Source organism: Helicoverpa armigera, chromosome 2, assembly GCF_030705265.1.
Source record: "Helicoverpa armigera isolate CAAS_96S chromosome 2, ASM3070526v1, whole genome shotgun sequence".
Lineage (NCBI taxonomy): Eukaryota > Metazoa > Arthropoda > Insecta > Lepidoptera > Noctuidae > Helicoverpa > Helicoverpa armigera.
The window spans coordinates 9,315,056-9,332,263 of record NC_087121.1 but is presented as its reverse complement, the minus strand read 5'-3'; the positions used below and the strand labels follow the sequence as shown (position 1 = coordinate 9,332,263).

Here is a 17,208-nt window from a genome sequence, read left to right as displayed (position 1 = left end):
TATTAATTTACAGTTTTTGTAAATACACACAGGCAGCAGGACATTTATAGCTGTGAAATTATAAACTTGATCTTGCGTCATTCTTAATTTGGCTATTATTATGTTTTTATTAAATTAATATTGTCTATTGGTTGTTGCTGAGAATTGCGACAGCTGGAAGGTAGGTATGTTATTACAAACGTATTATTATAAAGTAATTTTTAATTGTTAAAACCTATTAAATGTACATATGTTTTATTTGTAAATTCCTTTTACATTCTACAATGAAATATCACCAGTTAGCAAGGTCGACAACACGAATTGGCGTTTTTTACAGAACTTGGCCCTTTCAAATATTTTGATTTCACAATATTTTTGTACATGTTTACAAATTAGGTATACCCAGTTAAATAGATTGATCAGTAGGTAGGTATATACGTCTTGCCTAGGTGAGTAAAAAAAAAGAATGTAGGTACATGTTTTTAGTAGGTACAAGGTCTAGATTGTGTTTCATTGACTCCAAATTTTATTGAATAGAGAACGTTTCCGGATGTCTCATCAATGGAGATGAGCATTTTAAAAAGTAAATCCTGTTTTTGGGTATGCGTGAAATCAATGTAAACAAAGTTTTTATCTTTTTAAATAATCCTTAACCGTAGTAGAATTTGGGGGTTTTCTCAATATTTTACTACCTGCCCTAAAGGTCGTTGTATTGCTATTTTATGTACTTAATATATTTTTATATGGTTGATTCACGTTATTTTTTTGGTCGTTTTTGTTTAACAGCAGTAGAGGCATTTACGGACTTCTGACTTTCACTGAAAGAGGCTCGATTTGGTTAAATAAGGTGCTCTATTTTGAAAAGTGGTTATGAGACCGGAGGTATCATTTAATAACGAGATGAACAAAAAGAGTTATTTATGTACAAAACCGTACTTTTACACCTAAGATTGTTACTAAAATTGTTATCAGAGAAACGCATTATCATAGTTATGTGATTGGCCACACGGTAACAACTGGGTTCAATTGAAATGAAATCCGTGTAATACAAACCAAATCTGGATCGATTACGCGCTTATAAATATGTAGATACGTAGGTATTCGATTCATATTTTCTCGCAAAACATATCCGCAGATGAATTTATTAGATACCTTCCTTTGCATAATTTAATCCACAAGCATTAGTGAGCATTACCATGTTAACCGTTTTCTTGTTTTGTTTCAAATATAAGACAATACGTTTATATTCTTGTTTTAAATGAGGCGGGGATGAGTCCGTAATGGTGTCATGTTTAATTTTGATCGTGACTTACCTGCTTTTATTTAAATTCGATGTTCCTAATGGTCTCCTAATTAGGACTGAATATTTATATCAACGCTAATAGTGGACCTTTTTAGGATTTTCCTATCATTTAAATTTTATTCATGGTTGACTTAAACATCGTCTTTGTCCTTTCTCAGGCTCTAAGTTATCTGTGTTCCCAATTAAATTGGTTCAGTAGTTTTGGAAATAAATCCCGATAGACAGAATCAGAAATGCTTCCCAGTTACAATAAACACATTGTAGGAACTTATTAAGTATGGATATAAAGAGAAGAAGATGTTTTACATATTTAAATACTAATTCCAACACCAGGTTTAGCACGTTCCACACTAACAATAGCATCAGAGCATTTAGATCTAGATAATAACACTATAATTGCCTACTGATCATTCTATCAGATCCTACGTCATCGCAATGACTTTGCGTCATTAAATAACGACGTAATTGGAGTGACGTTTAGATAATTGCACCATCTATACCGGTTAGCTTCAACTGCCCACGATATTTGCGTACTGTAGGCGTAGTTTCATATGTTACGTTAATTTTATATGACATTTTTCGTTAAAGTTAAGTCGGACTGGGGCGCTTCATTTTCTCGACTATGTGGGGAATTTATTATTGTTACATTGTAAGTATACACTATTTATAGATGAATTATTTTTGGAAAAGACCACAAGAGGTACAAGGGTTAGCTTAATTCAGAATTTAGTTTTCTTAAGACAAACCTTATTGTAAGATAAAAAGTTTAAAATAAATATATACATTCAAATACCTATCTAAATAATATTTAAATAATTATTTATTTAGAGATGACTCTCGTTGGTTTCTAATTTTACGATTTGATTAGTTTTCGAGCTTTCTTGAAGAGTAACTATGTACCCTTCTTTGCAGACCTGACTTTTCTTCTTTATACATATACGCAAGGACTACATATTCATTATGTATTTTATTAGAATTAGTTCTAAGTCACGTTTGCCAAAACACGCCCTTATTCCTTACTCCGGAATACTTAGTGCTCGCTTGCCTACAATGGACGGAAGGAATGCCTTCCGTAAGGGCGCTGACACATTGGGATAGTAGGAAGTGTATCTAACCGTACAGACAGAATTGCTGGGGAGTTTGTTCCACCACTTCTTCTTCCCAGCAAAAACACAAGAAGTGGTGGAAGGCGGGCGTTTTGGGTACTGTCTTTTGTAAATTTGATATCCAAAAAGTGCTGATTTTCAGCCTACTTTGGATAAATGAATTTTTATCTTTTAATCTTACTGGTAGTATTTGGATGAGTCACAATTTGAAATGTCCTTTTCTGAATCACAATTTATTGTGGTATATTGGTAAACAAATATGCGATATTATTATACCTGCTGGAATGATTCAAACTGCTTTAGTAGTAAGTCATTCAGGTTTAATGATTATTATTCAGCCTCAAAAAAATATTAGGATGGCTAATATAGAAGGTACATTTCAGACGAGCAATTGAAAATAATTTGTGGTTTAACATGACGTCAAAAGTTTATTTTGCGGTCAATTCTACATCCAAAAACAAAATTGTAAATAATAATAAAAGTTTTTTATAGGTAATGAAATAAAATAATAAATGAAAATGAGCTAAAATAATAATTTATATTGATTTACTGGTTTTTGAACACTATGATGTGGGTTCGGAGATCACTATTTCAGTGTCACTCAGAATCGAGTCATAAAAATATTAATGACCCATTTTGACTACATTTTCTTTTTTGACTTAATGACTAAATTACCTATACTGACTGCATTTTAAGAAGATTTTTTCTAAATAATTAGAAAAGAATATACTTAATGTTTTATTATTACAACTTTTCGAAATATGATCGCTATCTCCTTAAATATAAATTTAAGCTTAGTTACCTACTATCGTCGTATGTCAAGAGCCTTAGCATTAGGGTCGACGCTCGCGAACAGGTGGTATGTTAACAATGCCGAGCTGAGGGAATGACAGTGGAAGCAATAAAAAGTATATGTACGTTATATACCCAGCCATATTATGTATATGGGACAAACGTTCAAGGTTACCCGTGAAATACGCAAGGATCTGCCGTAATGAAATAGGTACTCGACATGGAGAACGAAATGAGGAGATGACATAACGCAAAATCGCCGAAGAAAGTAGCGCGCTAAAATGTGGGTGTTCGGGCTACGAGGAGCGCTACTAGGTCCGCTCTCATAAACGTTCTATGATGCAACCCTACCATTATTTTCAAAATAAAATCACTAATTAATCAAGACCAATATTTGACAGATTAGTTTTGATATGACAGGGAACCCGAACGCCTCGTTACCTATATATTAACCTATATATTACCTATTATTATCTATTAACTGATCGCGCCTACCGTACGTTACGTGACCTACAAGAAGGCGTCTGACCTAGCTTATGGCATCTTCGCTATCTTTCCTGCCTCCGTGGCACTCGTATATACAGCCACTTAGCTTCCCGCATTCTTTAAAAAGGGTTCTACTCGTTCGTGATAGAATTCTGCGATTGATATAATACAACAATTCTTTGAAATTGAATTGTCGTTCTTAGAATTAAACGGCATTGTTGCAACTAAAGGTCGCTGAGACTAGATTACGACCGGTTTTTTGCGTATTTTCAACATAAGTCGTAAAATGATTTTGGTTTAGTCTTTTGATTGTCATTCCGTCAGCAGTACCGAAGAGTTAGGCTGCTATTTAAAAATCCTTGCATTTTAATTTACAACTTGAATCTTGTTCTAAAGTGGGTCAATATTACAAGATCACGGAATATGACGCAATTTAATCCGAAATAAGAATTCTGATAAGATTATTGCAAATTAGGTATATCAGAAGAGTCTTTCCTTAATATGTAACTTTGAAGGTCTGAACTTCACCTTTTTCAATGTAAGTGAGCTTTTCGTAGAACCATGTAATAAATAAACTTCTAATTTAAAATACCTTTAAAAATATTTAAGTATGCAAGTTTAAATCATTTGTGGTTTTACAACGGAGTCCCGAAGACCGTAACACACCTATTTCTTAGAATCTTGACATATAGGTAATATTACAATAAATCTGTAAAACCCGTTGGAAGGTTACACAATAACGTTACCCTGTTAAGACAACACTTTTTTCCTCTAACTTTAATACTGTTACCTCTCTATGTAGGTACAAAACAAGGAGATCACGGTCCAAGAAAAACAACTGAAAATCGCCCTACCTTACTCTCTCTATACCTCTCTAATAGGTACAAAGCCAGGAGAGTGCATTCGAAGCAAAAACAACTGACAATCACCACTTCACCACCTTTTGAAAGTATATTATTAATTCTCAGTTCCTCACCTCTTTAGCAGTTCAGCACCAGTGTTAATGGCGTCTGCGTTGACAGGCACCCAGGACTTCTGCACCAGGCTGACCTCACGCCTCGTGAGACCTGACACTGGATTCACCACGTCGGGGTCGCCGCCCCACCAGAAATAGCTCAGCCAGCCGCCCATTGTCACCTGAGAAATAAGTTTTTGGTGAGAAAGAAGGTTTTATTATATAAATTGAATTAAATTAAGTCATACAGCACAATTATATACATTAAAGTACTTTTTGATGTCTAGTTCTTACAGTTAAAATCTCGAAATATACATAGTTTAATAACAATGCATTAACAACTTTTAATATATGGTAGGTACTTTGAATGATCTCACGTTTTAATGTTAATTTAGGTAACATTTAAAACCCAATTTATTTTCAAACTCGCTACGGTTTGAAAGGTGGTCCTTAAAAGGAGGTCTCCAAGTTGGATAAATAAAAATAAATACCTAGCTTTTCTGTATTAAAAGATCTGCGTGCATTTTAATCAGCTAGAGCTACCTTGTAGGCACGCATCACAAAATAAAATAACCTAACTTGCGACATTAGTATTCAGCCAAATGATGGTTTATGTTTTTACCTCCGTTATAAAATAAAGCTTAGCATAGGTATTTCTCGAATTTTGTAAAAACGAAGTGGGTTAGGTAAAAGCCTACATAAATGTTTAATATTTTATTTTCTGAAATCTTTTACCGTTTATTTTTCAATCGGTATATAACGGGACTTTTTCCGATTTATTCATAAGATTTTATTTCTTACTTAGATTTTAGTAGATACCTAATCTTTAACATCCTATGATCTAAGACTAAAATAATAGGTAACATTCCTCTTAACACAACACCAATTTGAACAATTGTTTGACAATTATCTCAACGAAGACATTCGGCGTCTATCACATTACACTACAAGTAACGAATAAATATTCCAATTGATTAATTTACATAATATGCGGGAGTCAATTTACACTATCAATAAAATAGACCTTGAGATAATAAGCTGAATTGACTACTTTACTAAATGGGAACATCTCTCTGTATAAATCTGTATAAAGTTACAACGTGCTGTATAATATGAACATGTGTTTTATGATTAGATTTAAAATCACGGTTCATTAATGTGACCTAGTGATTAATAAATCATCAAAAAACAGGAGGTCAGATAGGCAGTCGCTCCTTGTAAAACACTGGTACTTAGCTGCAGCCGGTTAGACTGGAAGCCGACCCCAACATAGTTGGGAAAAGGGTGGGCAGATGATGACTAACTAATCAACCTGGATTTTCCCTGTGTCTGCAATACTTTTCATAGATTTCTGTTCTAGTTTTAGTGTAAGAGTTAACTATTGTTTATTGCACAGACGAAAGAGACTGAGCCCCACGACACAGGGTATCCTAGTGTTCAGTGTGGGTTCAGTGTCAATTACATGATGGATTGTACTTGTTTTAGAAAAATAAAGTTGTTTATTATTTTTATTATTTGTTAAATTGCGCGTACTAAACGCTACCTGTGCAAAAGTTAAGGAGAGAAAAAAAAAAGCTATATTCCAAAGAAAATCGTAAGAAAAGCTACTTCATTCTTTACTTAGAAACTGGAAAAATATGGTTCATATAAAAATATGCTAACCAGTTCTCACTTGACAGCTAATTGGCGCCACAATACTGTTTTTTGTAACTTATTTACTTAATCCTTCGGCAAATCTTTAGGTTTTTTGTGGTTATTTGACCTGATCGATCCCAATAGTTTGTATAAATATATATATTTACAAACAGTAGGTACCTACTTAGTTAACTGATGTTATGCATAGAGTGAAGTGTCAATAGACTTGCGGTTTGACGTAAGGTTAACCGCATATCTTGGTAAACATGTTAGGTTTTAGCCGAACCTATATGTCTGCGAGTAATTTATTGATATTTATTCTATAAATTTTAATTTCAATCGCATTTATTGTAAGATCAATGGTTGGCCCCAAAAATATCGGCAGGAATACAAAAGGAAAAAGTTTATTCAAAAGTAAAGCAGCTAAGCGTCTGAGGAAACCTGGACTTACAAGTTCTCTCTTTTTCTCTTTTTTTTTGCTCTTTCCTTTCTTAAATAAGGAAAGGTCCGTGCCCCGCAGTGATACTATACTCAAGAATGATATAGGTACCTATATAATGTTAAGTAAAATCGCAGTATCCTTATCAGAACCGGCAAAAGGTATTCCTTAAGGATACTTAAAGTAAATGCAACCTTATTTCTTATTCAAATTCTACATAGAATAGTGCCAAAATGTGTAAGAATATAAAATTGTTGTTTGAAAACACGGAAAACCCGACATCGGTCGTTCGCTTGCTGTTGTAAAAAAACTATTATTTTTATGCATTTTTTGTAATCCAAAAACGAAACCAGCTCCGTAATTGTTGTCTTGTCCGGTCTATGTCCGGTTCTAGTCTGTTATGATGATAACAGACTAGTCACTATTAGGGCTTTTTTCCCAATTTTATTGAGAATCGGCTCAGCCCTTCGTCTTTTTACATATCTACGTACTAATACCTATTATAAAGCTAAATAGTTTGTTTACTTGAACTAAGAACCGGACTGATCTGAAGTAAATATTTTAGTATTAGATAGCCAATTTCATCAAGGCTTAAGGCAAAAAATCTTGCTTTTAAGAAATTAATTGGCAATCATATTTCATAGACCTTTTCCTCAGTACGTTTAAAAATGGTTGGACTTTACAAACTTGAATGGATCTTAATCAATAAAGAATCAGCCTCTACCCATAAATACATAGTATATGGTATATTTATATATGGTGAGACGATCTAAAACTTGTATTACCCACACACAACTATTAGATAACATTGTGTTTTAAAACAAAAATAAGTTATGAGTCATCTCTATGGCACGAAGCACATAATATACTAACTTAGAACATACTTAGGACCGACTCTTCAATCGCCAGATAACTTTCATCTATGCTGCGGGATTGTTCGAAAGAGTTACAGAGGTCCTGGTACTTAAAGGGCTTAAGAAGGAACATGGCGGGTTTTAGTCAGCAAGAGTCTGACACTCCCTCACGCCGCACCAATAGAGGGAGGGGTCGTTTGATGATTTCCCATCAAAACAGATTTTTCAATCATCGGGAAACTTTTATATCAAGAATATGTTTTACGGTTTTGTATAGAAACTCTGTCAAATCGCCCTTATGGCGCCTAATTCGGCCCTTAATTGATTGAATGCTGTTGTTGTGTTTCTATATTCCGTCAATAATGTTACTAAAATGTCGCTAAAACGTATCTAGGTTTATTCCTATTTATTTATTTTCGTCGGATCCTTAAAACATATTCTTAAATGATGACTTAACATGTATGTTATGAAGTTAGAGAAAGTCTAGCTTGACTGGTGAAAGTTAGACTTTAGGATATAGAGATATTAAATCTGTTTGATCTAAACGCAAAAACTAATGAACGTATTTTTGTTTAATGTTAAAAGCGACATTTTAGAGCCTACAGAGTCCCTACTGGCTTACCATATTACGGCTATTCAAATATATTTAATGAACTCTAACAATACTATTTATACCTCATTAGTTAAAAACAAATAAAATATGTTTCGAGAATGCGACTCTGTCATTCACCGTTGACTTGTGTGTCATTTAGTGGACATCTTCGTATTTACCTGATTAACTTTGAAACACTTACCAAGCTTGCTAAGGTAAAAACACACCTTAATTTTCGGTCCCAGAGATATGAAATAAACAACAATGCAAAAGCAACCGAAATATCTTCACCCAATATTTTTTCAGAATATTAAAGAAAATTTTCGCGGTCACTGAAATACTAACCTTGCCACTTTTATCCTTCTTCAGAAACATAGAAATAGTTGTAAGCACTATAAAAACCGAGGACAGGTACACGTACAACATCTTAGTACTAAAGTTCACCAGCGAGTATCAAAAACGACCGATCCACACCAATTTAAATAACGAACTAAGTTGTTTCTGTGATCTTATGACGTTTTACGCAAACTTGTTTAAATAAAAGTGAAAAATTCATATCAGTCACAAGACGAAACATAAATACTGGTTGGTGAGTGATCTCAACAGTGACGTAGCCATTTAAGTTCATTAGAATAATTTAATTCGTCTCTGGAAGTCTCGAGAATTCCTTTTTTGAATTTTATGGCGTCATCATGTTGTTGGGAAAGAAGGTGCATTTTTTAATGATTCATTCATGATGTATTGGAAATTCGTAATATGCAACAAGTTTGTGAAATTGACTAGGTATGACTATGTTATCAAGTTTGTAATTAATGCACCCTTATGCATTGATAGCTTTATAGTTATGAAATACTTAATGAAAGGATTTATGGAGAGTTTTATTGTGGACTTTCAAATCAATTTGTGTGAAATGCGAGAGAATTTCAAGACAAAATCGATTAATTTAGGTACCTTTTAATTAACAACTATTCGATTGATTGGTGACTAATCTTATTACTTGACTATTGAAATAGAGTTGAAAAAAAGTAATGAATCAGGTACAAAGAATGAAAAAATAATGTTGCACTGACGAGTGCATAATACCTTTAACTACCTGAGTTCATAGAAGAGCAGCAAAGGATTCGCATGAATAATATTGTGATTCACCATCTAAAATGATCATTTTGATACTATTTCATAATTTTTCGTGAAAATGGTTTGATCTTGATGTGTTATTTAAAATGGTTTTACCAAAAAAAATATTTATAATTTTCTCAGTATTAGGAACTAGGTATAAGAAGTTGACTAGCCATCTTTACTTAGAACTAAGATTGCCCTAAAAGATAACGTAATTCCTTTATTTGTCAACTGTTCATATATTTATTTGCTGTCTAGAATACGTTTGACTTATCTATAGCTAGGAATAATAATCATGGCACAGCAATATCAGGAATTTTATTGGCTGCTTCATACACACACTAAATCATAGAATTAATTTATGTTAAGTTAAACATTTAAACTAGGTCGGTACTGTCTGGTGGTATTTCCCTAAACCTCTTGCTATTTAAGCGCGGTTCCACAAGGGTTCCGAAAAAACCTTTTCTTAGTTCTCGAGAGTCCCTACAAGAAGTACTTACACACAAACCACAGATACAAACTTATAAAAGTTGCATTGGTACCTAGTTGCCTGACCTAAAATCGATCCGCAAACACTCATACTAGAGTGGCCACTAATTCTTGATTTTACATCTATTTCATTAAAATTGCATCTCACTTCAACTGTTTTATCAGGAAAGCGTAACCAAACAAGTAGGTAGGTACACTTTCGCTTTCATATATAAGTAAGGATTTCCAGACACAGCGTGACACAGTGTGTCAATATTTGCGTACGTGGAAATCACATGGTGCCAACAGAACTAACAGCACTGTAATCATTGTTCATGGGTCTCGTTTTGTCAACTTGAGCCTTATTGCTCTCGCTTTCTCAGTTCATTTTTGTTTAATTACATGGTAACAAGTAAAGGGGGTAAAATACATGTTAGTAAGTGCGTGTTGAGGTTGTGTTGCTATATGAGGGTGAAATGTTTTAATATTTGAATTGAACTGCATCAGATAATTATATGGTAAAAAGTTAAGGGGGTAAAATACATGTTAGTAAGTGCGTGTTGAGGTTATGTTGCTATTTCTGAGGGTGAAATGTCTTAATACTTGAATTGAAATGCATCAAACAAAGATAAGATGAAAGTTTCCCTATATGTATGATACAAAAAAACAAAATAAAATGAAAATGTTTAAAATGAATGTATGTGTAGGCTCTACAATAGACAGATATCGTTGCCTAGCTTAGACTTTATCGATGGAAAAACCACTCAAATATTTTGGAAATTAAGGCTTTATCTGAGTCACAATGACATGCAATCCTATTTGATAATCATTATTGTGAATAGCTAAACTAGTTTATGCAGATTGTACATACCAAATTATGCAAATAACATGAATGGGAAATGTTTTTTTGGTTCTTATTCTCTTGATTCTAATGAATAATGAACACGACATAATTGTTGAAACATTTGACACGACGGAATTTAATACTGTTCTTAAATATAAATTAAAACTTTTTTAAAAGCAATATGTACATAAAAGTACAAAATTCAAATGGTAATCAAACAAGAAAAAACCAAGATGTCGATTGAGGATGCCACATTAAACTTGAAAGGAGATTAAACACCACTGATATGAATTAGGTAATTAATTAGGGTTTATACCCCACAGACATACATCGATATTAGTTTCAGGTGAAATTAGGTATGCTTACCGAAACCTACAACCATTTAGGTTTTACCAAATCCCCCTTAACGATTTATGAATTCTACAAAAAGTATTAATAAAATAATATTTGCAGAACTGAATCATTTCATTTCTAATCATTTAAAGCTAACTATTACCCGCGGTTTCACCCGCGTGCAGAGTGAACTTATTCCCGTACACGGAGACAATGTAGCCCCTGTTACTGAGGGATAGTTTAGCTTTCCAACAGTGAAATATTTTTTCAATTTCAAATCGGAATCGGTTGAGTTGTATCGGAAAATTTTTGTACCCAATAAACAAACAAAAAATATGCTTCCCCTTTGTTATATTAGTCCTTATAGGTCGGTATTTTTTCTGTAGGAAATAGGCTTTAATTATATAGAGGTATATGTGTATTAAGGTACCTACCTACGATTTTGTTCTCCATGTTTCACAATATTGTTATCACACCGCAACAGAAACTATTCAAACAGCCAAGTTTGCCAAGGAATAATAGTATAACATCTTGGCTAAAGTTGACTCGCGTACACTGACCCTGTTTTACTTGTATTTCCATGTTTAATTTGAGATATGCATAGTGCACACAAAAATACTTCTTGCGGTGTCACCAGCGTCAAGAGGATACTTCGTCCGATATAAAAGGATTAGAATACAAGCTTTAAGGATAAAAGCCTTACCTATAAGTCATCCAACAGTGAAATAATTTTTTGAATCGGTTCAACAAACAAATTTTTTGACCTATTTATAGCACGGATATTTATAGCAAATTTCGCTATTTATAGCAAATTGGTGGTTTTTAGAGCCTCTTGAAAATCCAAATGATTGATTAACTAGGGATTTTATCTATTAAGCTTTTCATGTTGTCATTTTGATATAACGAACATAGAAAACAAGTCAACGGTGTCCTTTCGATATCATTCTTACATATTTGTTTACTCGTAGCTTTATAGTGAGACGATAAATAATGTAGACTCAGAAAAATGTAAGACAGCTCTAGTACAAGACCTGCAGAATAAGCCAGCATACCTAGAGAGTCTAAAATCTAAATTATGTAGGCAAACAGTCTGAGCAAGCGCAGTACGTCTGTTCAAATATTACTACAAATGTGTAATAAGTACACAGGCCTTCTATTTCTAAGCAGAGTAAGTTTCTTGAATATTTTAATGATAGCTCAGTGTTGTGACATCATTAAAATATTCAACAAGAGTGCATGTTGTATAAGATATTAAAAAAATGCTCTACGTACCTATTTACATTAACTCGATTTTTATAGGGAAAATTAATAAAATGCTATGCAATAATGCTCTTGATCAGGCTCTACCTTTTACATACATATAGGTACCTATATAGCACCTTATTTTAATACGTTATTAAATAAACTTGGGTAAAAATCTTTGCTTGTAGTAGCAAGATTGGAAAGGTTTTCACTGTTTTCAGGGGTGACTTTTAATAACGTTGTAAGTTTCTATGTATTTTTGTATACCTAGGTAAATACTGTCTGCGGAGGACCATTAGGCACTTTGACAATTGTCATAAAAACCTACACAAATAAAGATGACAAATTAGTTGTATGTACAAGGAACTATTAGCGAAATGTTTTTTTAAGCCAATTAACTAAAAAAAACAATCCACTAATGGCTGACCTCGCTTATTAAATTGGTTACTATAACTTAATTAAAGTAACCCGAATACAAACGAATAAGTTTTAATATTTTGGTAGGATTAATTAAAGGGAAAGTCACAGTTTTGAGTAATTGTGTCGCGTATTCCGTCGGGGAGAGCAGGTTCAATATAAGGGGCACCATGATTCAGATATTTTTTAGACAGTCCACAATTAATAAATTGCGTATGTTGTGTTCGCGAAGTGCCTGTCTGATTAATCAAAATTTTCATGTTTATTAACTAGGTGGTCGGCACCTCTTGCTTTGTAATTTTTTTTTGTATTTTTGCAACTAAGTAAATTGTGAAATTGTCTGAGTTTCAGGTGAGCAAAACGTGAACAACCTTTATTACTCAAGTTAACACCTTGTAGATTTTATTATGAAATTCTAGTATACCACGTATTTGGAACTTTTCTAACTAATTTTTATTCGACAGGCGACACGAACTTCCCAAAACATGAATAAGTAATGTGAGCGTAAACTTTATGACTTTTCGGAATTGTATTAAGAAATTATCTGTTGGTCTTGCGAGGAGTAAAAACTTAGTTGTTGTGCGTTACGTGTATAGATGAAACTTCGTGGAAAATCGAATTATGTACTAGTAATAAGTATTTAATCATGAAATAATTTAACCACTAATGCGTGTCTTATGATGATTGTGTTATCGTTTTTACTGACGTTCCAAGCCGCCTTTGATTAAAGCTTATGATCTTGAACTCGTATGACCTCATTATAATAAATACCTACATCCGATACTTGTTGAATGAACAACAAATCTTTATTTTTAACTGACCACACAAATCGTTGTGACTCTTTTCAAAATTTAGGATTTGGTTAAAAAAAGTATGTGTGTCGTGGTCACCCTACCTGTAATTAATTGGACTGTGGCGGGTGGGTCCACTCATGCCGCGTCAAACCAATTGAACTCCAATAATTGCATTAACCCAGAATCGACCGCGACTCTGGACCAATTGAAACATTATTCACGACCAGCCCATTAATTGATAAAGGCTGCCAATTTAATATTTAAACTAGATCGATTGGAGGGTAATTAAGGCCCGTCACATAATATTGTGGGAAGCCCCTGTGAAATGACAGGCGTGAAGCATGCATGTGATATATTATCTGGCTTAGCATACATGTTTATTGGTTAAGAGTTTCCTGAATGTGTATAGAAAGTAAGCGTCTATTTACTCTGGTATGCCTATTTTATATACTGCTTACTTGAATAAAAATCCATTATGTCTGCAAAGCAAGATATCTATTTTGTAATGAAGACTAGGTTATTTGCTAGCCAAGAGTAACAATGAAATTACTGTAAGAAACAAAAGAGCAATCATGAATTCCAATAGGCTTTTCCAAATATGTAATTACTATACTAAATACCTAAATGAAATTATGTTGTACATTGAGGAAAAGCATTCATACAAGTATTTTATGTAGACAAGTCATATGATCAGCCTTTTTATCCTGTCACAGTTCTCACTTCACCCAGACCCAGAGAAATTAATAATCATTTAGAATCAAGTTTGCTCAAGGCAGATTGGCGATTTCAGACTCTAAATCCAGGTTTCCTCAAGATGTTTTCCTTTACCGTTAGTTGCAATAAAACTACACAGGTACTCTTTCCTCATTGGTTAGCATACCTGATTCTCAAGGAAGAAAACTTAATGGATATTAAACATATAGCTGTAACTTTAAATACAAAGAAAGTTAAAAATAAAGAATATTAAAAAAGATGAAAGATTTATCGTTGGTCGGAACCTGGACGGGGAAACCGCGGCACACCACTGGCCTCTCTTAATAAGTAAGTATAATAAAGATGAAAATGTTTTTTTTGTTTGTATCCTAAAGGCTCCGAAACTACTGAACCGATTTAAAAAACAATTTCACTGTTTGAAACCCACACTTTTTCCGAGTTACATAGGCTATATTTTATTCCGGTGCGGGCAGTAGTTCTCACGGGATGCGGGTGAAAACGCGGGAAAACAGCTAGCACGTTCTATACGTAGGGTTTGTATGCTAGGAGTATATTTCTCAAGTCTTTAATATTTCATTCGCGTATTTGTAGGAATAACTACGCACTTAGGTCTAGGCAGAAGTACCGTAAGCCTAATAAATTCTAAACGAACCTTCGTATTAATACAAATGGAATCATTAAGTTGGGTGATACGAGTTAAGTTGAATGATATAAGTGATATTCATTAAAATATCAATCAGTTCCAAGTGTACCCACAACTACAATTAGGTTATTGTTTCAAAAAGTAAATAGCTAGCCTATTTACTTTTGTTAGCTACCAGACTTTACACAAACATGACTTTTACGTTTTGTTTTTGACTCCTGGCTCCAAAAGTTGGCAGTAGATGATTTCAGTGAACACGGCAAATCGGATATTCACAATTCCTGTTCCTTTAATATTTGTAGTCTAAATCAAACAGTACTATCGCTACTTGAGTTTAATGCAATTTACTTAAGACTATTTACAAGAGCCGTTTGGTTTGTTATTATCTTATCTTTAAATGAGATGCTTACTTTAATAACAAACGCACATAAACATCTTACTTTGTTCAAACTTCTCATCATATGACTTTATTCAGTAGTCATATGATCTCACTGTTTGCCCTATGCCCCAAATCATATGAATTTATTTATCATTCAACTAGATAGGTATGTGTTATCTTTGAGCCCCCACACACTGAAAACTAAACTGTTGTTTGTCAGTTCATTTTGAAGGCGATGCAATTTTCTTCTTCTTATACGCTCTAGACTAAAAGTTGGCAGTATTTGTCTGTTCTTTTGCTATCTTCTGATTGCAGAAAAACAATCTCTCATTGTTCATTGACTTAGTAATATATTCGACAAGGCTCTCACAAAAATTCAGTAAGTAACTGGTCATTAACTCGGGAATTATTATTCCATACGATCTTTTTTCTTTGGAAATGTGGTCAGGTTACTATGTACCCATTAATTGAAACAGACTTCTAAAATAATAAGCGACACACAACAAATTTTAAATAGTGAGTATCAAAAATAGTTTCGTAATAACAAAATCTAACAATAAACCGACAAATCTAATATCAATGTGTGAAATATTAGATTAATTACATTCCATTATACTTATAAAGTAGGCGGAGTATTTAATTGAAAAGGAACTGCTAAATGTAACATCCTGAATCCGTGACAAAAATGGCGGCTGTTAATTGGCGCCAAATTAGGCACAATTAAATATGGCCGTGTTTTCTTGTAGTATTTTTTTCATGGCTCAATTAATTGATATGTCTCTATTGTATAAAAAAAATAAGTTCTTACATAACTGGTTTAATATTTTTAAAATTTTAGAGCTCCGGATTCGCTCAGCAACGCGGCAAATCTTAGTTGACGATAAAGGTAATCTGATATTAGACAATAATGTATTATCTATCAATATCTAATAACAGTCTGTATCTATCTTATACTGGTAAGTAGTGTGTTTATAAGTGTTAGGTACACACATTAATTTATTCGTTGTAATAGTGGTTGTGCCATAGTTTTTTGTTTCACTTTTGTATGTTATTAAATTACAAAGATAACCAAGGGAATGTATCTAATTGAAATAGGTAATTTAATTAACTGCTACTGTACATACTTATTGAGTCTGTGTAATTGAAAATTATAATCATAATTGCACTGGTACTGGATAGACACATTTTTTAACTCAATAAGTTGAATTCTTCAACAATTCCTAAGTTTATCGCATTATTTCTTGTTTATGGGAACCGCGCATAATAGATATTCACGATTGGTTATCACGAAACCATATTTCTGAGTGCTACAGTATACTACTTACGTCTTTCTAAGCCGTTGAAGTTCTTACTAAGTGAAGACATTAAGCCTTTCAGAAAAATTTAATAGAATCGGCAGAAATTTTCCAAAACGTGATAAAACCAAGAAACTTTAAAAATAATACTTTATTATTTAATAACTATCTAGTACCTACAGGAGTTTTCATAATTTCCTTTAAAGAATTTCCATTTAAAAACTACACGTGTATGCATAAAAGTAGTATTGTAATTATAAAAGTGTAATTACTTGTACAATCATCGTTACAATGTGTAAATAAAATGCCTTCATTGAGCATCCACTGAACTTGTTTGCAGTGAGTGGGCGTGGCAAGCGTAAGGACGCGATCACATTGACACTAGGGATAATGCGACATTACCTATAACTATTACGTTAGTTAGTTACAGCCTATTTATCGTCCCACTGCTGGGCACAGGCCTCCTCTCACACGGAGAAGGATTGAGCATTAATCACCACGCTTGCTCAATGCGGGTTGGTGATTTCAGACTATATAGTCCAGGTTTCCTCAAGATGTTTTCCTTCACCTTTTTATCAGCCATTGGTGTCTAAGATATACTTAGAAAGTACATACAAACTTAGAAAAGTTGCATTGGTACTTGCCTGACCTGGATTCGAACCCGCGCCCTCATACTCGAGAGGTTGGTTCTTTGCCCACTAGGCCACCATAACTATTACATTTAATTTTTTTTTATTTCGTCTTATTTTTTTTTTCATTTTTAAATACTTTATGACAAAAATTAAATAATATTGTATATCTATTCTAGTAAAAATTGCTCAT

At 33.3% G+C, this 17,208-nt stretch overlaps 1 protein-coding gene across 2 annotated transcripts in view; it reads right to left on the bottom strand.

Annotated features, from left to right (window-relative positions):
• LOC135116609 (cytoglobin-1-like) overlaps nt 1–17,208 on the bottom strand; it is a 30,194-nt gene that overhangs the window by 4,215 nt on the left and 8,771 nt on the right. The window contains exons 1-2 of one of the 2 annotated variants that reach the window (XM_064039367.1): nt 8,487–8,645; nt 4,643–4,803 (exon numbers count right to left, since the gene is read on the bottom strand). In XM_064039367.1, the coding sequence (XP_063895437.1) occupies nt 4,643–4,803; nt 8,487–8,567 (242 nt within the window). In that variant the 5' untranslated portion in view covers nt 8,568–8,645. Of the gene's footprint in view, nt 1–4,642; nt 4,804–8,486; nt 8,646–17,208 lie in introns of those variants that run through there. The other variant, XM_064039374.1, reaches the window with a different exon arrangement.